Here is a 21039-nt window from a genome sequence, read left to right as displayed (position 1 = left end):
GCAGGTTCGCAGCTACAGAGGGTCAAAGCGCTCGTCCTGCTCCCGCTGCTCGAACCTTGAAGCGCTACGAACGCGAGGTGCGAGCCTGCACGTGCAAGCAAAACACCGATCGTCTGACGTCCGCAAACCGGCCGCGGCTGGACCGGAAAGAAAAGCCTCGTGAGCGGGGTTCCCTATCTCCCTCGTCGAGCTCCTTCTTTCCTCGCGGTCGTGCACGCCCTGACATGTGGAGCGAAGCGCCGTCGCTCGGCCGGGGCGAGAGAAGCGTGTGCAGGGGCGCGGGCAGCTGGCGGTCCGGCAAAGGAGGAGGCTCGAGCCACGAGCGCAAGCTGTCGATTTGGCTCGGTACGACTCGATATTTCCATTCTTTGCGAGCCGCAAGCCTGTGCCATCGACTCAGGAACGTATCCAGTGCACCCGACAAGCTGTGCGAGGGAAGCAGGAAGAGGAAGAGAGCGAACCGACCGACCTTCCCAAGTCGAGGACGACGCGGCTTCCTCTCGCGAGCGGGCGCAGTGCTCCAGCTTTGGAGCGGACGACCTCGAGACGAGCTCTCAAGGGAGCAGGTTCGCTCGCTGAAGCCGTTGGTCCTTCGCCCCTGGTCCGCCGGCCCGCGCTTCGTCGTCTCTGCTCGGCTGTCTTACTCTCTCGCCATCTCGCCGGCGCAGACAAGTCGCGCCCGAGAGAGTATTCTGTACAATGCGACTGACCATACAGGCAACGACGACGTCCCCCCTGCTCCTGCACCTGCTCGTGCACCGCGCTCTAGTCCTTGCGCACCGTCGTCGCGCCCTTGCTCTCCATGGCGGCCGCCGCCTGGGCGCACAGCGCCGCACCGACGCCGCTGCCGTCCTTGGCGAGCGCAATCTTGACCTTCTTGGCCTGGTCGGCGCCGAGGATCTCGACGAGCGCGTCGCGCACGCGCTGCTCGAAGCGCGGGTAGAACTCGACGAGCGAGCCGTCGAGGCCAAACACGAGCTCCTTCTCCTGGCCCTGGGTCGTCTGCTCCGTCTGGCGCACGGTCGCGGCGATGGCGCACGCGGCGAGGCGGCAGCCACGGGTGCCGACGACCTCGGACACGCGCGCGGCGGCCGAGCAGTCGGCGTCGGCGACGAGTGCGGGCGCGAGGCCGAGCGACGACGTGAGGACGTCGCGCACGGCGGCGAGCGGGTCGCCCGACTCGGTCGAGTTGGGCACGAACGGCGCCTCGAGCGCCGACATGAGGGCCGTGTCGAGGCCGTAGTGGGCGTTGAGCGCGCGCGTCGAGTAGCCCTTGAACAGGACCTGCGAGTCGACGAGGTGCAGGAGGACGTTGCGCGTCACCTCACCGAGGTCTGTGTGAGGGGAACGAGGGTCAGAGGCGCATGGCGAGGGATAGGACGAGTTGAGAAGGTCGAGCAGGGACGCACACATGCCCGAGATCATCTGCGAAAAGGGCGCAAGGAGCTCAGTCAGTACGTGTACGGTCGACGAGAGAGAAAAGGAGAGAGAGGCCGCACCTTCTCGTACGCCTGCTTGCGCGGGTTGATCGAGATGCGGTCCACGCGGCTGTCGAAGACGGTGAACGGGAGGACGGTCCGCTGCGAGTCGGACGGCAGAGAGGGTCAGTCTGCTGCTCGTCGAGGGAGGCTGCGCCGAGAGAGAGGGAGGGAGAGGGCGCACCTCGTTGTCGAACGCGCCCCACTCGGTGTTGACGACCATCTTGTCGAGGCCGTGGCGCTTGTTGGCCTCGAGCTCGTCGGCCTGGAAGCCCATCTTGGTGAGGCGGTCAATGTCCTCGACGTAGGCGCCGTTGGTGCCCGTGCCGAAGATGCCGCCGCACAGGCAGTCGCCGCGCTCGTACGCGGCCGCCATGAGGGTCCCGCACGTGTCGTTGACGAGGGCGCTGCAGCGCACGTGGATGTGCTTGCGGTCGAGGGCGTCCTGCAGGAGCTGGACGACGTCCTTGCCGATCGCGTTCTTGCACTCGAAGCCCTGCCGGTGCGGGACAAGGGTGAGCTCTCGCGCAGGACGAGACGAGGGAGGGAGAAGGGGGGCGCACCTTGGTCCAGCTCATGAGGGTACCCGCCGCGATGGCCGTCTGCTGAACAGGGAACGAAAAGGTGAAGCCGAGGTGGAGCTTCTCGTCCTCGCTCGCCGACGTGCCAATCTCGGTCAGGAAGTGGTCGACCGAGCCGGCGATGTAGTCGAACAGGGCCGTGACCTCGCCGACCTTGAGGGCCTCGGAGACCTTGTACTTCTGCTGCTTCATGCGCCACTTGCTGTCGCCGAGGAGCTCGACCTCGCACACGCGCAGGTTGGTGCCGCCGAGGTCGAGGGCGAGGTAGGTGCCCTTCTCGGTGCCGTGCGGGACCTGCTGGAGGTACGACGGGATCATGGGCCTGTGTGCGTGCGAGGGTCAGTCAGTGTCGGGGGCTGGTCGAGTGAGAAAGGGAGCGCGAGAGGGGGACGGACATGAACGACTCGTCGTCGGTCGGGGCTCCTGCGAGGCCCTTGTTGAACTCCCACAGCATGCGGTCGGTGATCTGCTTGAGGAGGTCGGTCGGGGTGTCGAACTGGTTCTCGACGTCGGTGAGGGCCTGGTCGAGCGCCGCGGGCAGCTCGTCTTGGCTGGTGCGCGGGAGGAGGTACGAGGGGGAGGACGCCATGGCGAAGGGAGGCGGGTCCGGGTGTGCGGGTCGGCTCTGTGGGAGGACCTGAGGTGGTGAGCGGGGTCCTGGGTGCGCGAGGGAGGGAGAGGTGGGACGAGGCCGAGTGCGATCACTCGGCGAGCGAGACGAAGAAGAGGGCAGGAGAGCTCACCGAGAGAGGATCGCGCTGTGGTGGGTCGCGGCGCGGGTGGGTGCAGGTGCAAGGGGCAGGCCGAGGTGGTCGTGCGGAGGATCGCGGTCGACGAGGGGGAGCGAGGAGGAGGACCAAAGGCTGCCCCGCGCCGCCAGCGTCAGCTCCATCCACCCTTTTTCTCTCCGCCTCTGTGTGTGTCTGCGTGGTGCTCGTGTGCTGCAGTAGGTTTCCCCGGTCCCAGCAAGCAGTTTGGCCGGCTTGCGAGAGCAGAGAGCGCGGCGAGAGACATTTGCGCCGAAGTCCGCCCGACGACGGCCACCGCACTCTCTCGCTCAACTTGGCTCACACCGCCGGCCCCTGTCGCTCCAGCACGAGCGCAGCCATGCACGGCTCGAGCTCGCTCCCCGAACCGCCGCCTCTCGCCGGCCCCTCGACCCACCACCCAGCGCTCAGTCGCGCTGCTGCTCCTCCGTCGGCCAAAAGGTCCCGCAGCGCCACGGCAGACGTCGACGCCACCGATCCAGATGTGCGCACCTCTCTCCCCTTGACCGTCCCACATCCCGCCCGCCTGACCTCCCGTCCAACGCAGGCTTCCCCGGCACCGGTCAAGGTCAAGCGCAAGCGCAACCGCGCCGCCCTGTCGTGCAGCGCGTGCAAGAAGCGCAAGATCAAGTGCGACCGCAAGCTCCCGTGCGAGGCCTGCATCAAGCGCGGCGAGCAGGGCACGTGCCGCTGGGAGCAGCCCAAGGTCGAACCGCCTCCGTACTTCCTCTTCCTCTCACTCTCTTTCCCTCCCCGTGACCCAGCTAACCTCACGAGCAATGCGCGCAGTCAACCGTTCGCCCTCGCCGTCGAGCACGAGCAGCTCAAGCAGCGCGTCGCCATCCTCGAGGCCGTCCTGCAGCGCCTCGCACCCGACGTCTACCACGAGATCGCCCTCGACATGCCCGTCCTGCCCGTTCCGCCCCGACCAGTACCCGCTCCAGTACCGGCCAAAGTCGAGTCGGCCATGGAGGAGGAGGACGAGGACGAGGACGACGACGAGCGAGAGTCGGACGGCGAGAACGTCGAGGACGCCGCGCTCGTACTCGAAGAACTCGGTGCGTCGCTCCTTTCCCTCGTACCTCTACTGTGCGTCGAACTGACCCATCGAGCCCTCCCCCTACAGCGATGATGCAGCACACGGCGACCCGCATGTCGTCCCGCAGCCGGACCAAGACGACGCGCCAGTCGTCGACGCCGCGCGTCTCGCAAGAACGCCCCGTCCTACCTGTACCTCCACCTCTTCCCTCGAACCTGCCGCTGCCACCGACGCACCAACCGCCCGCACCCACGGCGGCCTTCCTTCCCGTCCCGCTCGAACCTCCTCGTCCCTCTCTCGAGGAGGCCCACTACGACCTGCCCTCGCGCGCCATGGCGTCGCTCCTCGTCCCATCGATCGACCCTCGTCGGCAACGCGTCCTCCTCGACATCTTCGCCAACCTGCCGCAGCGCAAGTCCGAGATCGACTGGATGCTGCGCAACTATTTTGACCGCGTCGACTGGGCCTGGCACTGTGCGTCCCCTCTTCCTCGTCTCGTACTCGTCCTCTCGAACGTGACCGACTCGAACCCTGGTCGCGCAGTGCACCACAAGCCGACGTTCGAGGCCGAGTACGACGCGTTCTGCATCCTGCGCGCCGAGGGTCGCCTCGCCGAGATCGACCCGCTGTGGGTCGCCTGCCTCGCCATGACCCTGTCGTTGTCGGTCAACTCGCTGTCGGCGCCCGTCTCGACGCCGCTCATGTCGATCTCGGCGGCCGACCTCGAGTCGCTACCGTGGCGGTACTTCGAGTGCGCGCAGAGCGCCCTCGAGTGCGGCGACTGGACCGGCAAGCCCCGGTTCCGCACCCTGCAGGCCATCGTCCTCTTTGCGCCGTTCTTCCTCTTTGCCGGCAACCGCGCGTCGGCCGAGCGCCACCAGACGTACATCGGCGCCGCGCTCCGCATGGCCCAGTCGATGGGCCTGCACGCGCTCGGCGACGACCCGCACAAGATGCCCGTCCTCGCCGACGACGACGAGCTGTACTCGGGCCTGCCGCCAGGCGTCAACTCGCTCAAGCGCGAGATGGCGCTCCGCATGCTCGCAACGCTCCTCTTCCTCGACTACACGTCGCTCCGCATCAAGACGAGCCTGCCGCCGCATCTCGGTGCGTCTCTCGTTCCCTCCTCTGCGTCGCTCCAGAGCGCACGAACCTGACGAGCCGCCGTCGACCCGCAGTGACGTCCGCCCTTCCCGGCAACTACAACGACGCCGACCTGTCGCCGACAAGCGTCGTCGCACCTCGCCCTGTCCACCAGGCCACCGACGTCTCGCTCGACGTACGTCCCCTCTCTCTCCCGTCGTTTGCGAGGTCGCTCATGCGCATCTCTCATCGCCCGCAGCTCGTCAAGTTTCGCCTCGCGCTCGAGCAGCGCAAGTTCAAGGTCATGATGGAGGGCAAGGAGACGTTCAGCTACGAGGCGGTCGCCGCCATCGACGCCAACTACCGGTGCGCCCTCGCTCTCTGCGTGTCTCGTCGGCAGCGAGTGAGAAGATTGGCGACTGACCTCCTCGACCTGCCCATGCCCCTCTTGCAGCGCCATCCTCGACTCGCTCCCGACCGAGCTCGCCGAGGGCTACATCCCGCCGCTCGGCGAGCCCCTGACGAGCCTGTGGCGGCGCAACATGGCCGTCCAGAGTGTCCAGTCGCGCATCCTGCGGCTGCACCGGCCGTGGCTGGGCAGGGGGTGGACGAGCGCGCGCTACGCCGAGAGCACGGCAAAGGCGCTCGCGAGCGCGAGGAGCATCCTGCAGTGCCAGGTGTCGCTCAACTCGGGTGCGTCGCCTCGACCTCGCCCTTCTTCCCTTGAGCGACTTGGTCCTGCCCGACGAGCCGCCTCGTACTGACTTTCTCTCTCCGTGTGCAACAGCCCCGATGCTCAAGCAGGGCTTCCAGCTCTTGACGGTCCAGATGGCCGTCGTCGCCCTCTTTACGTCGCTCTTCCACTCGATCGCGCACCCCTCGCCGTCCGCCTCGCCCTCCTCTTCCGCCTCTCCCTCGCTCGTCACGCCTCGTCCGACCCAGCAGGACGACGACGACCTCGCCCTCATCACGTCGACGCTCCCCTACCTCACAAAACACACCTCGTCGCGCATCGCCGCCGTCCGCACCGTCGCGTCGTCCTCGCTCGCCGCGTTCCGCCTCTTGCTGCGCGCGTACGAGCGCCGCAAGGACGGTACGGCGAGCGCCCACGAGCGCGCGATGGCCTTCGACGACTTAATCGGGCAGGTCGGGCGCACGCTCGAGAGGGCCGAGCGGGCCGGGGTCGACCCGCTCGTGGCGGCCGAGGCGGAGCTCGACGGGCACGAGGGAGGGTTCGTCGATCCGGCGGCAGTGCTCGGTGGGGGAGCTGGCGGGGGAGACGGTGTCGGAAGCTTGTTCGGCCGAGGAGGAGGAGGAGCCGGCGACGAGGAGTCGCTCGCGTGGGAGGGCGAGTATAGCCTGTGCGTCACGGCCTGTCTCTCTCTGTCTCTCTCTCTCTTTCTTCCTCTGTCTCTCTTACGATGGCGTCGGACTGACATGTAGACGTCGCCGACCGCAGTTCGCAGGACCAGCCCGACCTCGACGACAAGTTCGACCTCGCCGTCCTCGAGGGCCCCGAGTACGCTCCCCTCTCGCTCCTCTGTCCCTCTCTTCCCAACCCAGCGACACTGACACTCTGTCTGTCGCCCTGCGCGCAGGTACGCCGACCCGACCTTTTCGTGGAACTCCCGCACGGCCCTCGGGCAGTTTGCATCGCTCGGCACGTTCTAGATCCGCCCCTTCCTCCTTGGTCGCAGCCGTGCCACACTGCAACTTTGCCGCATCTGTCGATCTGTCTGTCGACGGTTCTGTGCGCGTGAGCCGAGAGAGATGAGGACGTTGTCGACGAGAGCTCGAGCGGCGAGACTACGAAAGAGGACGAGGAGCTCTGCGCTGTCCGCAACCGTCCGCACCCTCTCTCACGCGCTCAGCACTCGCTCAAGGAGGCGCAGAGAAAGAGCTCGACGCGCAACGAGCCGGCAGAAAGGCGTCTCTCGAACGGTCGCTCTCACGAATCCGGCGCTCGCACGAACCGCTCGCTCGTGTTACATCGCTCGTTTCGCTACGCTCGAGGGTGAGGGTAGATCGCCGCAAAGCAGTCCTGCATGTCCTTGGCGAACTCTTGCGGGCGCTCGGCGGCGGCAAAGTGGCCTCCCTGCAGGGTGGAAAGGGCGGGAGGTCAAGGATGACGTCGTCGAGGCGATGCGGGGCGAGAGAGGGCGAGAGAGGGCGAGAGAGGGGATGAGAGGGCGAGAGAAAGAGGGCGGACCTTGTCGTGATAGCGGTACCACTGGAGGTTGGCGTTCCTGCCAGCCCACGCCTCGGGCGTCGAGCTGATCTCCTTGGCGAACGACGAGAAGCCGAGCGGCTTGTCGAGGCGGTGCTGCGGGTCGTTGTGCAGCGCCGAGATGCCCGTCTTCTGCATCTCGGCGTAGGCCCAGATCGACGACGGGTACGAGTCGCGCAGCCACCAGAAGGTGGCGATGCCGAGGAGGTCGTCGAGCGGCAGGTCGTCGTCGGTCCACTCAACGTACTTCTCGCCGACTGCGGCGCGAGGAAAGGGATCGTCAGTATGGACCCTCGAGAACGTGGAAGAGAGAGGAGAGAGCGGGACGCACGCCAGGCCAAAAGTGCGACGGGCGAGCTCCCGACGACGATGCCGATCGTGCCAGGCCGCGTCGCCTGCTCGATGGCGTACCCTCGCCCGGTCGTCTGGAACGTCTCGCTGCGCTCGAGCGCCTTCTCCTCGTGCGGCTTGAGCCGGTGGCGCTCGGGCGCGTCGTCGGGCGGCGCGACGGCGGGCAGGCTGCGCGACAGGCGAAACTTGGGATAGGCGCGTGTCCAGGTCGCAGTCTCGACCGAGAGAGATCAGGGACGCACTAGTTGACGTTGATGGCCTTGGCGTTGTGCTTGAGGGCGAGGATGCGCGCGAGCCCCGAGCCAATGTCGCCGCCCTGGACGGCGTACCCGTCGTTGAACCCGAGGCCGGTCATGAGCTTGTCCATGAGGCGCGCGCAGTCGTACATGCCGAACCCTCGGTCGAGAGGAGGAGGGCTCGACCAGCCGTAGCCGGGCTCCATCGGCGCAATGAGGTGCTGCGGGTGAGGAAGTGGGTCAGCTCGTGCGAGAGAGAGGGAGAGGACAGGGTGCGGGCCGGCTCGACGCACAAAAGACGGGCTCTTGCTGTCGCGGAGGAGCTTGATGACCTCGACGAACTCGAACGCGCTGCCGGGCCAGCCGTGAAGGAGCAGAAGCGGGATGGCGTCTGGGTCGTCCGACTCGTGCAGGAGGAAGTGGACCTTGTAGCTGTGGCCGTCGTCCTCGACGGTCGTCATGAAGTGGTCGACGGCGTTGATCCTGTCCTCGTAGTTGTTCCTGCGAGGCGAACGACGTCAGCCGAAGTCGGCGTGTGGGGGAGGAGGAGGACGAGAGGGGAGAGTGCTCACCAGCTGAAGCTGTCCTGCCAGTAGGCGAGGGCGTGCTTGATCCAGGCATGCTGCACGCCGTACTTGGGCTGCTTGGAGGCGTACGTCTCGGCGGGGAGGCGAGCAGAGGCGATGGACTGGTGGAGCGAGTCGAGCTCGTCGGCGGAGAAGGACGGGCGGAACTGGTCGAGCTGGAGGGTGCGTTGCGAGGGCATGGCTGGCAGTACTGGTGCACTCAAGCTGTGCCCGGTGCGAGCGAGTGAAGAGCGAGGACGAGGGCCGCCGCGGCCGGCTCGGCATCTCGTCCCTCGCTTCCACCACGACGCCTGCCGAGCGTGCTGCTACACGCCAGGCCTGCTCGGCATCTCCTGCTCCTTGTGCGCCTCCGAGCGGGGCACCCAGTCCCTCCCCGAGCTCCTCCTCGCCTCGTCTTCCCCACCTTCTTTCCGTCTCGTCACACAAGCAGCTCGCGCCCGCCGTTCTTCTCGGGTCGCACATCTGTGCAATGCAGTCGTCTCGACGCTCGCTTGCAGCCCCCTCGTCCTGCGCTCGCTCGGGCTACACGCTCGCGTTCCCTCTCGACCGACCTCACCTCTGCCGACGCTCGGCGAGCGGCCGCGTCGACGGGTACAACCGAGGCAAGCCTCGCTTGGCTCGCCCAGTGTCCTGCGCGACGTTCGAGGCCAAGGTCAGACGTCTGTCCCGCGCTGGCACGAGGAGGACGAGATGGGGCGCACGACGAGCTCCTGGATCACCTGCTTGGCGGCGTCCTGCTCGGCGATAGCTCGTCAGTGCTGCGTCGGCAGGCCCGGGCGCGGGAGACGAGAGAGAGAGAGAGACGCACGATCTGCAGCGCCGACGCCGCTGCGTCGCCGCCGTGCATGCTCGCAACGCACGCCTTGTGCGCGACGACGGCCCACGCTCGCACCAGGCTCGCGAGCGTCGCGTTGCCGTACTTGATCTGCTCCATCTGCGTCCAGACTGACAGGACGACGTCGCGTGAGGCGCACGCAACCAGGTCCCGCCACGCGGCCGCCACCTCGAGCGGCGGGACCTCGCCCGGCGCACGCTCTGGCTCTGCGAGGATCTGGCGGAACTCGGCGAGGCTTTCCGACGCCTGTGCGAGCCACGCTGGCGAGGCGTCCTTGCTGTCTGCGCGAGGAGAGAGACCGGCACGAGTCAGCCCATGTCGACGAGCTGGAGGAGAGGACGACCGACGCAACCGTCTGAGGTCGACGGCGAGCGCTCGACGACGGCCGGGCTCGCCCGTCGCTGCGCAGAAGGACTCAAGGTCGGCACGTGTCGTCCAGAGCGAGAAAGAGTGCGAGAGACGCACGACGAGGGCCAGGATCTGCTCGGCGTCGCGGCGCTGTGGGTCCGTGCACGTCAGTGCTCCTCGTCCTGCAGGCTCGTCGAAGGGAGACGGGACGCACCAGCTCCTTTGCGGCGTACTCGTGACCGTGCTCGACGCCGTCCTGGATCCGCTTGGCCGCCGCGACCGCCAACCTCATTCCGCTCGCCCTCGTACCGCGCGGATTGTACTCCTGCGAGCGCATGCGGTCCCACACGAGCTCCTGCTGCGACTCGACGGGGCCGAACGCCTCGAGCACCGACATGCGGTACTGGCGCAGAGCGAGCTCGAGCGTGTTTGACAGCTCGCCCGAACCGCCCGACCTGAGAACGGGCGGCTGGAGGACGAGATCCTCGATGAACGTGCGGGCGGTGTAGCTGTTCCAGGCCATGTCGACGGTGCACGAGATGTCGAAAGCTGCAGAGAGCCGGGGAGAGCAAGCTCGCGGAGCGGGCGGTGCAGACGGAATGTCCGCGGTCTGCTCGGTAGCGTGGCGCGCATCGATCTCCTGAGGGCTTCAGACGCTCGCTGAAGACGTACGCACGTCTGAGGAGCCGCGGCGAGAGGACGCGGCGACGGCCGTTCGACCTTCTCAAGTTGAGGGTCCGGGAGAAGCGGGCGAGTTTCTCGTTGACGGACGGCGCAAAAGCGTTGCCAGACACTCTCAGCAGCAGCAGAATCTCGCTCTGCACAGCTTGACGGCCGTCACCGCCCGCGTTGCACCCGCTCGTCCGACTAAAACCCCTCTCGCCGCTCGGACCGCCCAGACCGCCTCCTCGTCCTCGACTCGTCCCGCTTCAAGGCGTCGAGTGCGTCGCTCTGCGATGTCGGCATGTCAAAATTAGCCAGTTGACGTCAATGTTCGCTGGCAGGGAGAGGGCAAGGACGCACAACGAGCTCGTTGATGATCGTGTTCTCGGCGGATTTCTGCGAGCGCCGAACGCCAGCGTCAGTCATGCTCCTCGCCGGCCAAGATGCGAGAAGAGAGAGATTGGAGAGAGCGAGACGCACAATCTGCTGCACCCTTGCGTCAATGCTGCGCCCGGGCGGCCGTCCAACGACCGCGTCCTTGGCCGCCGCGAGCGCCCCGAGCGCCACCTTGGCGCACGACTCGTCGCCCCTGCGCATGCTGCACATCTCGTCCCACACGTCGGGCGTGACCGCCTTGTGCGCGGCGGCCCGCAGCGCGGCGTACGCGCGCGAGACGGTCGGCGGGGTGCGGGTGTCGGGAGGCGCGACGGGGTGGTCGAAGAGGGCGGCGTAGAAGCGGGTGACGGTCGAGGGGGCCCGCACGCGGATGGGAGAGCGGATGGGGCTTGCTGAGCGGCGGGAGAGGGGCGTGTGCGGAGAGGTGGGCGGGGTGGGAGAAGGTGAGGGTCGCTCGCGAGAGCGGATCATCGAGGAAGAGGTCGCGTCGAGTCCGAGTGCGCGCCTCGCCGTGTCCTGCAGCGAGATCGTCAGTACCGGGTGACCTGGAAGGGAAGGCGAGGACGCACGATGGGCGCTTGCACGAGATCTGCGTCTCGTTGCTGTCGAGGGTGAGGACGAGGTCAGCGCTCCGACCGCTTCGACGCCCAGAGAGAAGGGCGAGGGACGCACGAGCTGCTTCGCCGTATACGCTTGGCGTGCGCCGAGCACCCCACTCTGTATCCGCCTCGCCGCCATGATCATCACCTCGCTCGGGCGCACCCAAACTGGCACCCTCCCCTCTCGCTCAACGAGCCGCGCCCGGCCCAGCTCGGCCCAGATCGACTCGGCTTCGCTCGAAGGCCCGAGAGAGCGCAGGACAGCGATGCGGTAGGCGCGCAGGGCGTGCAGGACGTCGGGCGGGACAGAGAGGCGCGACGAGGGCGGGTTGAGGACGAGGCTCGATGTGAAGGACAAAGCGGTGTCGTCGACCGGCATGAGCGCGGTGGCGGTCGACGAGAGCTTGTAGCAGGCCGCTCTTGCTCGAAAGTGAGAAGCGAGGAGCGCGAGCAGCAGGTGCGCGAGCCGGGCAGCGGCTGAGGCGGACGAACGACGCTCGCCCCGCCCCGGACCGCAGCGTCGCCGACGGACCGCGAGACGTAACCGAGGCGGACAGGAGGCGCGTTGCGGCTGAACCAGCGCCCCGCAACTCGGTCGCCAGAGCTGGAGGCGACGGGCGGCGACGTCGAACGCGAGCCGGGGCGGCTGAGCGAAGCGCACAGGCCCGTTCGCCGGTGCGGACGGTGCGGCGATCCGCACGAGCGCAACTTGAAGGAGCTCGACCTCGTCAAGGAGGGGGAGGGACGCAGGAGGGGAAGAGAGAGAACAAGGCGAGCGAGACGATCGACGACAAGGGTGTCTCGACGAGGGACGAGTGGGGGGTCGAGGGACGAGGCGAGTCTAGAGCTGGCCGCTTTGCGGTCACGGGAAAGCGAGAGACAGGTCGAAGAGGGGGAAGTAAGGCCGAGAGGTGGAGGGACGAGGAGGGGGGTAGAGTTGGACGGGGTTGCGGGCTCGCCGTCGTCCTCTTGCACAGAGCCGTCAAGACAGACCTCGAGGTGAGCTGGACTGGCGTCTGTTTGGCTGTACAGGCAAGCCGCAGAGCTGACGGGTGGCCTGTCACTCCCCTCCCCTGTCGCCGAGACGAGCGCGCAGCCTCTTCGCTCCCACCCAGCTTCCCGTACTGCCCCTCGTCACCTCTAGGGCACCAACGCGCACCACACTCGCCGGCTCAGCAACCCCGTCACACCGCCAGCCGCACCCGCCCGACGCCGACCCTCGACAGAGCACCTCCGTCGCCTGCCTCTCCTCCCCCCACTCGCCCACTCGTCCCTCGTCACCACCAGCTCTCGAGCGTCCAGCGTTGATGTGTGCGTCCCCGTTCTCTCTATGTGTGTGCGTCTCGGTCGGTGCTCGTGTCGCAGAGGGCGGGCGAGGCGGGCCAGGGCTCGCTGCAGCCGTGGGGCGGGGGAGGGACGATCACGAGACGGCGCTCAGTGAGCATACACTCGCGTCGCCCGTCTCGGTGTGCGGCCGGCAAGGGTGCGCAGGGCTGTGTTGAGCAGGATGGAGGACCCAGGGCACGCGCACGGGCACACAGAGGCCGAGTCGAGCGAGGTCGAGGGGCCGGATTCGCCGGGAACGAGCCCCGAGGGCAAACCGACGTCTCTTCGCCTCCGTCCCTCTCGTCCACTGCCGCTCGACGGCCACGAGCAGTCGCGCGACGTAGCCGTCCATGCTCGCGTAGCACTCGGCCACACCGCAATCCTGCACCCCGCCCTCGAGACGCCCAGCCCTGACGATGTACTCTCTCCTCCCTCCCCTCGACGCCCCGCTCTCGCTCAACCCGACCGCCCCACCTCCTGCGCCCCACCCGTTCCTCCCCCTGTCCCTCCTCGTCGACTACGTCGGCCCCCTCTCGCCCGTCTCGTGGTCCCGCCCCGCGTCGCCAACGCTCGCGTCGTCCGCCCTCCCGCACGTGCACGACCACCTCCCGCTCCACCGGCGACCTCGGTCCAACTCGCGCCTCCTGCGCTTTCGCTCGCGCCCGACCGCATTCGCACACCCTGTCGCGACCCCGACCTCGTCCCCCGTCCCGTCCGCGCCATCGTCGCCCCATCGGGATGCCGCCCCTCCCCCTCCCGTCGCCTCATCGATGCGCCCGCCCACAGCCGACGACAGCACCAAGGTCGTCAAGGTGATCGCCTCGCACGGCCGCACCGGCGACCAGTGCGAGCTCAGCTACTTCTCGAGCAAGGTGGTCGGCAACGGCTCGTTCGGCGTCGTCTTCCAGGCCAAGCTCGTCCCGGGCTCGCTCGGACCCGACAACGAGGGCGACGACGATGTCGCCATCAAAAAGGTCCTCCAGGACAAGCGCTTCAAGGTGCGCCCACGCTCTCTCGTCTCGTCCCGAGCGGGCGGTCCCCTGACAACGTCGAGCGCGCCCGCAGAACCGCGAGCTCCAGATCATGCGCCTCGTCAAGCACCCGAACGTCGTCAACCTGCGCGCCTTCTTCTACTCGAACGGCGACAAGGTGCGTCCACTTCCTCGTCGTCGTCCAGGGAGCAGCCGACTGACCCGCTCGCATGCCACGCAGCCGAAAAAGGACGAGGTCTACCTCAACCTCGTGCTCGAGTACGTTCCCGAGACGGTGTACCGCGCGTCGCGCCACTACGCCAAGCTCAAGCAGACGATGCCCATGGCCTACATCAAGCTCTACATGTACCAGCTCCTGCGCTCGCTCGCCTACATCCACTCGGTCGGCAGTACGTCCCCCTCCCTCCTCCCTCTCTCTCTCTCCGCCGAGGCTCACCCTTTGCCCCTCGGCCCACAGTCTGCCACCGCGACATCAAGCCGCAGAACCTGCTCCTCAATCCGCCGTCGGGCATCCTCAAGCTGTGCGACTTTGGCTCGGCCAAGATCCTGATCGAGGGCGAGCCCAACGTGTCGTACATCTGCTCGCGGTACTATCGCGCGCCCGAGCTCATCTTTGGCGCGACCAACTACACGACCAACATCGACGTGTGGAGCGCCGGGTGCGTCATGGCGGAGCTCATGCTCGGCCAGCCCTTGTTCCCGGGAGAGTCGGGCATCGACCAGCTCGTCGAGATCATCAAGGTGCTCGGCACGCCCACGCGCGAGCAGATCAAGACGATGAACCCCAACTACATGGAGCACAAGTTCCCCCAGATCAAGGTCCGTTCCCTCCCTCCCTCGTCGTCGTCGTCCTCGAACCTCCTCCCGATTGAGCCTCACTGACTCGCCCTCTCCCTCTCTCCCTCTCCCCCTCCTCTACCCTCGTCGTCGACTGTCACGCAGCCGCATCCGTTCGTCAAGGTGTTCCGCCCGCGCACGCCGCCCGAGGCGATCGACCTCATCTCGAAGCTCCTCGAGTACACGCCGTCCGCGCGCCTCACGGCCATCGAGGCCATGTGCCACCCCTTCTTCAACGACCTCAAGACGCCCGACGCCAAGATGCCGACCGGCAAGGACCTGCCGCCCCTGTTCGACTTCAACCGCGAGGAGCTGTCGTGCCGGCCCGACCTGATCCGCCAGCTCGTGCCGCCGCACGCCGAGCAGGAGCTCCTCAGCCGCGGCATCGACATCAACAACTTTGAGCCGATCCCGCTCGAGCAGATGAGGCTGCACCTCGACTGAGCGCGATCGCGATCGTCGTCGTTGGTCGTCGCCCCTGTCTTATCGCCCGTGCCCTCTCGCCCCTCTCCCGCCTCGTCGTCGCCGCGCACCCTCTACATACTCGCCCGATACCACCCTGCGCCGGCTCGACCCCTCGCCTTTCTCCTTCGTCGTCGTCGTCGTCGTGCTTCCGTCCGTCCGTCTGTCGTCCCCCCTTCCCCTCCCTCTTCTCCTCTCCCCTCGCCTCGGCCCTCCTCGAGGTTCCACCCTCAGGCCGCACCCCCTCCTTTCCTCATATGCCCGTCACCCTAGTTCCTCCTCTCTCGATCCGCAACCCCTCCTGCCGTAGCGACTCATCTCGCACTCCCTGCCTCGATCTCTAGCTCTCCCTCGTAGCTTGCCGCCCTTTCCTCCCCTTCTCCTCGCCTGTACCAACGAGCCCTTCTTGTCGTTCACCCACAGTGCGCGCGTCCAAGCGAGAGAGCGAGAGAGGCTCGAGCGTTCTCGAGCCGAGCAAGTTGAGGAGGACCGAGCGGCTGCGGCGCCGCCGATTCAGACGACGAGGCTCGCGTGCCCTCTCTGCGACAGCGACCTACAGAGTCAGAGCGAGAGCCCCAACCGAATCCTGCGTCGAGAGCGCCCTTGAGTGCCTGCTCCTCGCTCGCTCACGCTCTCGCTCGCCCTCTCGCTCTCGCTTTCGGGGACAACGACAACGAAGGGAAGGGAAGGAAAGGGAAAGGAAATCTAATTGCCCGGATGCAGGGAACACACAATGAAAGGGACCGCTAGGAGAGGACGAGGGAGATAGAGAAGTGGGGACAGCACAGCATGAGGGAAGGGGACGAGGGGAGGAGGGAGAGAGGACGACGAGGGTAGAGGACACGCTTAAAGGCGACGCTCGGTGTTGCGGCGGCCGTTGACCCACTGCGAGAGAAGGAGAAAGAGGGGGGCGAGAGAGGGTCAGTGCGTGCGTCGACCGAGCGGGCGAGGCAGGGAGGAAGAGGGACGCACATCCGGCGACTCGAGCGTGCACTCAGGAGCGCCAAAGAGCACGTTGTCGACCGCCTCGACGCCGACCTGTTGCAGGAAAAAAAGGGAAAGTCAGACCGGTTGAGAAGGCCGAGAAGGGGGTTCGAGCGGCGCCAAATCGTGGACGACGACGCGCTCGACCACGCAGAAGGAGAGAGAGAGAGAGACGTGAGACGCACCATGAACGAGTGGTCCTGGTTGGCGACCTCGTACTTGTAGGAGCCGAAGCGACCGCGCGACCAGATGGCGTACTTGTCGCGGAGCTCGGGCAGGAGCTGCTTGAGCTGGCCGTCGCGGACGAGCGACGGGGTCGGGTAGCCGTGGTGGAACTTGCGGTGGTAGGTCGACACGATCTCGTCGTCGGGCGAGCACAGGCCCGTGTTGACGAGGCCCTGGATCGAGTCGGCGAGGAGCTTGGCCTCGTCGACGGGCTTCTGGGTCGACTGCGACACCTCGAGCATGAGCGACCAGTACGGGCCGGCGCGCTCGGTCTCGGTGTCGACCTGGGCCGACAGGGCCGGGTCGGCCGTCTGGAGCGTGCGCAGCTTGACGTCCTCCTGGGGGCAGTTGTACGGCGAGTAGTTGGAGAAGACGGTCGCGCGGTAGAACGGGCAGTCGTCCTCGGGGAAGTAGAGCCAGCACTTGTCGCCGATGCGCGGCGGGAGGACGCCGCGGATGCCGACGCCGATGACGTGGGTCGACGAGTAGACGAGGCCGCGCGACACGTCGCGCAGGTTGGCCGCCTCGTCCGTCATCTCGGTGATCTGGTCGAGCGGCATGGTCGAGATCATCGAGCGGTACGCGATCGACGAGCCGTCCGACAGGTGGGCGACCTTGTTGGTCGCGTCGATGCGCTGAACCGACTGGCCGAACTTGAACCGGTCCTGCGGCAGCGTCTTGGCGACCGCCTTCCAGATGCCGCCGGTGCCGTCGCGGGCCGGGAACCGGAACGTCGCGTTCGGGCCCCAGTTGCCGGCCACCTTCTTGTTGAGCACGTTCGACACGACGTGCTTGAGCGACGGCGCCGCGACACGCTCACCGAGCCACTCGCACTGCATCTGCGGGTGAGGAAACAACGTGCGTCAGTCCTCGTCCAACCTGAGAGCGAGAGAGAGGGAGAGAGGGCGCACCTCGGTCGTCGGCGTGGCCCAGACCTTGAAGTTGTACGGGCGCATGAAGAGGTCGGCGAGGCCGGTACCTGCAGGAGGCGCACGCTGTCAGGTCGCGACACTCACGAAGAGGGAAAGAGGCAGGCGACGCACCCATCATGCGGACGATCCACTCGTCAAAGTTCTTGGGCTTGGTCGAGGCACGAGCGCGCTCCTCGGCGGCGTCAATCATGCCCTCGATGCACTTGACCTGCTCCTCGACGGGCAGCATCGTGATGTTGTTCTGCGGACCGCAAGGGAGCGTGTCAGGCGCGGTACGGGCTGGACCGCGAAGGAGAGAGCGAGGGCGCACCTGGTACGGGTAGGGGACCCACGCGCCCTTGGAGCGGACGTACGAGACGCGCTCGTGCTCGTACCAGTCGTCGGGCTTGGGGAGCGCCTCGTTGATGCAGTCATCGAAGTAGCTGTGGGCGCACGCGCAAGGTGAGCTCGAGGTCGCGCACGTGGTGGCCGTCGGCGAGGACGAGCGACGCACAGGTAATGCGAGAAGATGACGTGACTGCGTGACGACGGCGAGAGAGTCAGTACGAGTTGCTCGGGGGGTCGCACGCGCAGAAAGAGGCCGAGGGAGAGGACGGACCCGCCGACATCGAACAGGAAGCCCTCCGGGGTGACATCGGTCGACGCGAGGCCACCGGCCTCGGCCTGGGCATCGACGACGAGGAAGTTCGAGTGCTTCTGCGGAATGGCGAGGGCACAGGGAGGCAACACGGGGTCAGGGAGAGTGCGTGGCGCGGGGAGGATTGGGAGATCCGGAGCTCACGAGCTGGTTGAGGCGCTTGGCGGCACCGAGACCACTGCGAGGGATGCGGCGCGTCAGTGAGGTGGCTGAGACGGGTAGACGCGTAGTGGCGGTGCGCACGTCGGGCCAGCGCCGATGATGACTGCGAGAGAGAGGCGAGAGGTGAGCGGGGGTGGCTGGGAAACGCGATTGAGGGCGCGCGACGAGGGCAAGAGAGACGGGCGACGCACGGACGTCGACAGAGGTGGGAGTAGCGACAGTGGCGGACATGCTGGCGAGCTCTTGGACCAGAGGGGAGGGTGAGGAGGGAGAGAGGGAGGAGGAGGGACTGTCGAGCGAGAAGGTCGACCGCGCAGGCGTTTCGGTCCAGACCTTTCATCGACCCCGCTCGCCGAGAACGGAAGGTCGTTGCCCTCTACATCGCCTCCCCTCGGTAACGCCGCTGGCGGGCTTCCGCGACGAGGACGAGCACCGCTCGCGGCTCTGTAGACAAGCTCGTGCGGTGGCCGACACTATCGTAGAGCCTGTGCAGCTGTCAGCCGAGTCGACTGTGGCCGTTGCGAGACCTACAGCCGCCAGGTCGAGAGATGATGACGGCGAGCTGGCTCTCTCGTCCCACACCCGCGCTTGCGTCTCTGCGAGCTGCCGAGTACAGCAGACAGCACTCTCACTGCACCGTCAGCCGCCCGCCTGCCGCAGACGTCCCCGAGCGAGCCGCCTGACTGCGCCCTCTCCCACACGTGCACCCGCCCGACTCCACCTCGACCGCACCTCGCAATCGAGCATGCCAGGCGCGACCGCCGCTGCACCACCCGACCCGGCGAGCGAGAGCCTCTCGCGCCGCCGCACCGTCGCGACCTCGCATCCGGCCGGTGACGGCCCCCTCGCCTCGTCCTCGACGTTCAGCTCGGCCACACCCGACGACTCGTCCCCGCCCTCGCCAACGGGCACACCGCCGTTCCCGCCAACCCTGTCGCGCCGCTCGACCGGCTCGGGCGACTCGACCTCGTCCGGCACCGGGTCGCCCCGGTTCGAGATCCACGACGACGACCCGCTCTTCTCGGGCCTGTCGCTCCTCGACTTCCTCAACGTCCTCGACGCCCACCTCGAGGTGTGGACCCGGCCCCTCCGCCGCAAGAGCGTCACCTGGCGCGAGAAGGCCGACCGCCTCCTCGACGAGGCCAAGCAGAAGGGCCGCGACACGTTCAAGGTGCCGCCCCTCCCGAGCGTGCCCGCCTTCGACCTCGGCGAGGGCCTCGGCTTCTCTCGCGCGGCAACCGGCGGCGGCGAGTTCCGCGAGGCGGGCGTCGCCGGCGAGCGCAAGGTCCTGAGCCAGAAGGACCGCGAGCGCCTCGAGCGCAAGTACCGCGAGGTGCGCACCCGCATGCGCGACAGCGTCCAGAAGCTCGTCGTCAAGTGGGAGGAAGAGTGCGTCCCCTTTTCTCTTCAGGACTGGGCTCGAGACGAGTCGGCGCGAGCGGTGACTGACTCTCTCTTGCCCGACCCGCAGGAAGACCGTCCGCCTTCGCGACAAGGTGCGTCCTCGCCCCCTTTCCCTTCCTCCCTACGGGTTCTTGAGCGATGAGAGCGTGAGCTGACTCTCGCACATGCACACGCAGATCTCGTTCCTGTGCGGCGTCATGAACGTCCTCTTCTCGGCGCTCCTCCTCGGGTTCCACCCGACGTGGCTCGCCGAGTGGTACTCGCTCCAGATGCTTTTCTACCTGCCTTATCGCGTGTTCACCTACAAGCGCAAGCTGTACCACTAGTGCGTCGCCCCCTTTCGTCCTCCCTTCCTCCCCTCCTCGAGACCCCGGACCTGACCTCTCCTCGTCGCGCCGACAGCTTCCTTTTCGACTTGTGCTACTTCGTCAATGTCCTCGCCCTCCTCTATGTGCGTCCGCTTGTTTCCCTCTGATCCAGAGCCTCACTGACCCCTCTTTCCGCACCTCGCGCAGCTCTGGGTCTTCCCCGGCAGCGCGTTCCTGTTCGAGGCGTGCTACGGCCTCACCCTGGGCAGTCTCGGATCGTGAGTCTCTCTTGTTGCCCTGTCCCGACGTGAGGAACGTGCGACTGACTGCCCCTCTCGCCGCAGCGCGATCGCGACTTGGCGCAACTCGCTCGTCTTCCACTCGCTCGACAAGGTCATCTCGCTCGCCATCCACATCTTCCCGCCTTTCGTCTTCACGGTCATCCGGTGCGTCCTGCCTCCCCTCCCGCTCGCGGACGCGGTCATTGACGAGCGTGAACCTCCAGGCACTTCTACCCGCAAGACCTCGCGTTCGAGCGCTACCCGGCGCTCAAGGAGCTGCCTCACCTCAAGCCGTGGCGCAGCATGACGATCTGCATGACGACCTGTGCGCCCCCTTTCTCCCTCTCTCGCCTCCCCTTCTGCGCACAGAACCTGACCTCGGACCCGCACGCGCGCAGACATGGTGTGGCAGCTCCTGTACTTCCACTTTGTGATCCAGCTGCGCGCCGACAAGATCCGCGAGGGCCGTGCGACGAGCTTCACGTTCCTGATCAACGACAAGAAGCGGCTCATCGGCCGCATCGCCGCCAAGCTCCCGCCGCAGCTGCGCGAGAGCGCCTTCATCGTGCGTCCCGCCGTTCCCTTCTCTCCCTCTCCCCCTCACTCAGGATCGAGCTGAACCTCGACACGTGACGACACGCAGGCCGGCCAAGCCGTATACACGTTCGTGACGCTCATCCCGCCCTTGTTCTGGCTCTACGACTCGAAGTTCTGGTCGAGCGTGTACCTCGTCGCCCTGTTCGCTATCAGCGCCTGGAACGGCGCGTCGTTCTACCGTGCGTCGACCGTCATCTTTCAATCTCTCGTCCCGCAGAGGAATCCGAACGCTCATGCCCCCTCTCTCCTCTCTCTCGCAGTCGAGGTCTTTGCGCGCAAGTTCGAGAAGGTGCGCCGGCCTCTCTCTTTCTCTTTCTCTCGCGTCGGGATACTCAACTGAAGCTCTTGGTCCCCCTCTACAGGAGCTCCTCGCGCTGCGCAAAGAGTTCGACGCGCAGCAAGCGCTCCTGAACCGGTACACGGCCAACCCGGGCCTGCAGACGCCGGCGGCGGGCGCGGTGGTCGAGGACCCGATGGACGCGGCGGGGAAGGAGAGCGGTGTCGAGGAGGTGACGGAGGAGGAGGAGGGCGAGCGGGACGAGGTCGGCGAGCGGAAGAAGGCGGACGGAGGGATGAGCCACGAGCTGGGCAAGGTTGAGAAGCCGGTCTGAGGCGAGCTAGATGACAGTCGTATTCGTCTGCGTGTCACTGCAGTGCAGGATTGTCGCGCTCGCTGTTGTTCGACGAGCTGGACCTCGAGAG

General features: G+C 66.9%; 8 protein-coding genes across 8 annotated transcripts; 3 read left to right on the top strand and 5 right to left on the bottom strand.

Moving 5' to 3' along the window:
* Positions 1-674: 674 nt before the first annotated feature.
* Positions 675-2831, bottom strand: RHOBADRAFT_27067 (uncharacterized protein). The gene is made up of 7 exons (XM_018412778.1): positions 2803-2831; positions 2455-2684; positions 2042-2381; positions 1663-1974; positions 1500-1580; positions 1410-1425; positions 675-1334 (listed from the first exon to the last, which is right to left on the bottom strand). The coding sequence occupies exons 2-7, from the start codon at positions 2646-2648 to the stop codon at positions 766-768; spliced, it is 1512 nt and encodes a 503-aa protein (XP_018270716.1). The 5' UTR covers positions 2649-2684; positions 2803-2831; the 3' UTR covers positions 675-765.
* Positions 2832-3166: 335 nt separating this feature from the next.
* On the top strand, positions 3167-6685 carry RHOBADRAFT_53623 (uncharacterized protein; the record flags this gene model as incomplete). The annotated part of the gene is made up of 11 exons (XM_018416924.1): positions 3167-3310; positions 3374-3546; positions 3616-3884; positions 3953-4339; positions 4409-4972; positions 5044-5144; positions 5208-5314; positions 5403-5641; positions 5736-6309; positions 6408-6467; positions 6547-6685. 11 exons carry the CDS (start codon positions 3167-3169, stop codon positions 6617-6619), a joined length of 2691 nt encoding a protein of 896 aa, XP_018270715.1. The 3' UTR covers positions 6620-6685.
* Positions 6686-6910: 225 nt separating this feature from the next.
* On the bottom strand, positions 6911-8528 carry RHOBADRAFT_53622 (uncharacterized protein; the record flags this gene model as incomplete). The annotated part of the gene is made up of 6 exons (XM_018416923.1): positions 6911-7043; positions 7158-7432; positions 7507-7694; positions 7769-7983; positions 8056-8263; positions 8335-8528. The coding sequence occupies 6 exons, from the start codon at positions 8526-8528 to the stop codon at positions 6951-6953; spliced, it is 1173 nt and encodes a 390-aa protein (XP_018270714.1). The 3' UTR covers positions 6911-6950.
* A 474-nt stretch (positions 8529-9002) lies between these two features.
* RHOBADRAFT_44179 (uncharacterized protein) lies at positions 9003-10055 on the bottom strand (the record flags this gene model as incomplete). The annotated part of the gene is made up of 5 exons (XM_018414366.1): positions 9003-9083; positions 9158-9465; positions 9537-9585; positions 9650-9682; positions 9747-10055. The coding sequence occupies 5 exons, from the start codon at positions 10053-10055 to the stop codon at positions 9003-9005; spliced, it is 780 nt and encodes a 259-aa protein (XP_018270713.1).
* A 344-nt stretch (positions 10056-10399) lies between these two features.
* Positions 10400-11329, bottom strand: RHOBADRAFT_44178 (uncharacterized protein; the record flags this gene model as incomplete). The annotated part of the gene is made up of 5 exons (XM_018414365.1): positions 10400-10483; positions 10556-10591; positions 10676-11107; positions 11161-11193; positions 11264-11329. The coding sequence occupies 5 exons, from the start codon at positions 11327-11329 to the stop codon at positions 10400-10402; spliced, it is 651 nt and encodes a 216-aa protein (XP_018270712.1).
* A 1121-nt stretch (positions 11330-12450) lies between these two features.
* RHOBADRAFT_65055 (glycogen synthase kinase) lies at positions 12451-15227 on the top strand. Its single transcript, XM_018418640.1, has 6 exons — positions 12451-12501; positions 13303-13514; positions 13582-13665; positions 13729-13897; positions 13966-14327; positions 14451-15227. The coding sequence occupies exons 1-6, from the start codon at positions 12498-12500 to the stop codon at positions 14787-14789; spliced, it is 1170 nt and encodes a 389-aa protein (XP_018270711.1). The 5' UTR covers positions 12451-12497; the 3' UTR covers positions 14790-15227.
* Positions 15228-15487: 260 nt separating this feature from the next.
* On the bottom strand, positions 15488-18013 carry RHOBADRAFT_66461 (uncharacterized protein). The gene is made up of 11 exons (XM_018418973.1): positions 17939-18013; positions 17829-17850; positions 17730-17763; positions 17547-17644; positions 17442-17465; positions 17259-17370; positions 17060-17189; positions 16928-16995; positions 15977-16855; positions 15780-15845; positions 15488-15692 (listed from the first exon to the last, which is right to left on the bottom strand). The coding sequence occupies exons 1-11, from the start codon at positions 17976-17978 to the stop codon at positions 15654-15656; spliced, it is 1512 nt and encodes a 503-aa protein (XP_018270710.1). The 5' UTR covers positions 17979-18013; the 3' UTR covers positions 15488-15653.
* Positions 18014-18492: 479 nt separating this feature from the next.
* Positions 18493-21009, top strand: RHOBADRAFT_53619 (uncharacterized protein; the record flags this gene model as incomplete). The annotated part of the gene is made up of 11 exons (XM_018416922.1): positions 18493-19136; positions 19219-19243; positions 19328-19476; positions 19554-19602; positions 19667-19737; positions 19804-19905; positions 19965-20065; positions 20139-20305; positions 20384-20516; positions 20598-20626; positions 20700-21009. The coding sequence occupies 11 exons, from the start codon at positions 18493-18495 to the stop codon at positions 20946-20948; spliced, it is 1719 nt and encodes a 572-aa protein (XP_018270709.1). The 3' UTR covers positions 20949-21009.
* Between the last annotated feature and the right edge of the window lie 30 nt (positions 21010-21039).

The sequence above is a fragment of the Rhodotorula graminis genome (assembly GCF_001329695.1).
Source record: "Rhodotorula graminis WP1 unplaced genomic scaffold RHOBAscaffold_7, whole genome shotgun sequence".
In the NCBI taxonomy this organism is placed as follows: Eukaryota; Fungi; Basidiomycota; class Microbotryomycetes; order Sporidiobolales; family Sporidiobolaceae; genus Rhodotorula; species Rhodotorula graminis.
The sequence above is the reverse complement of the archived record's forward strand: the minus strand, read 5'-3'. Positions and strand labels throughout refer to the sequence as shown.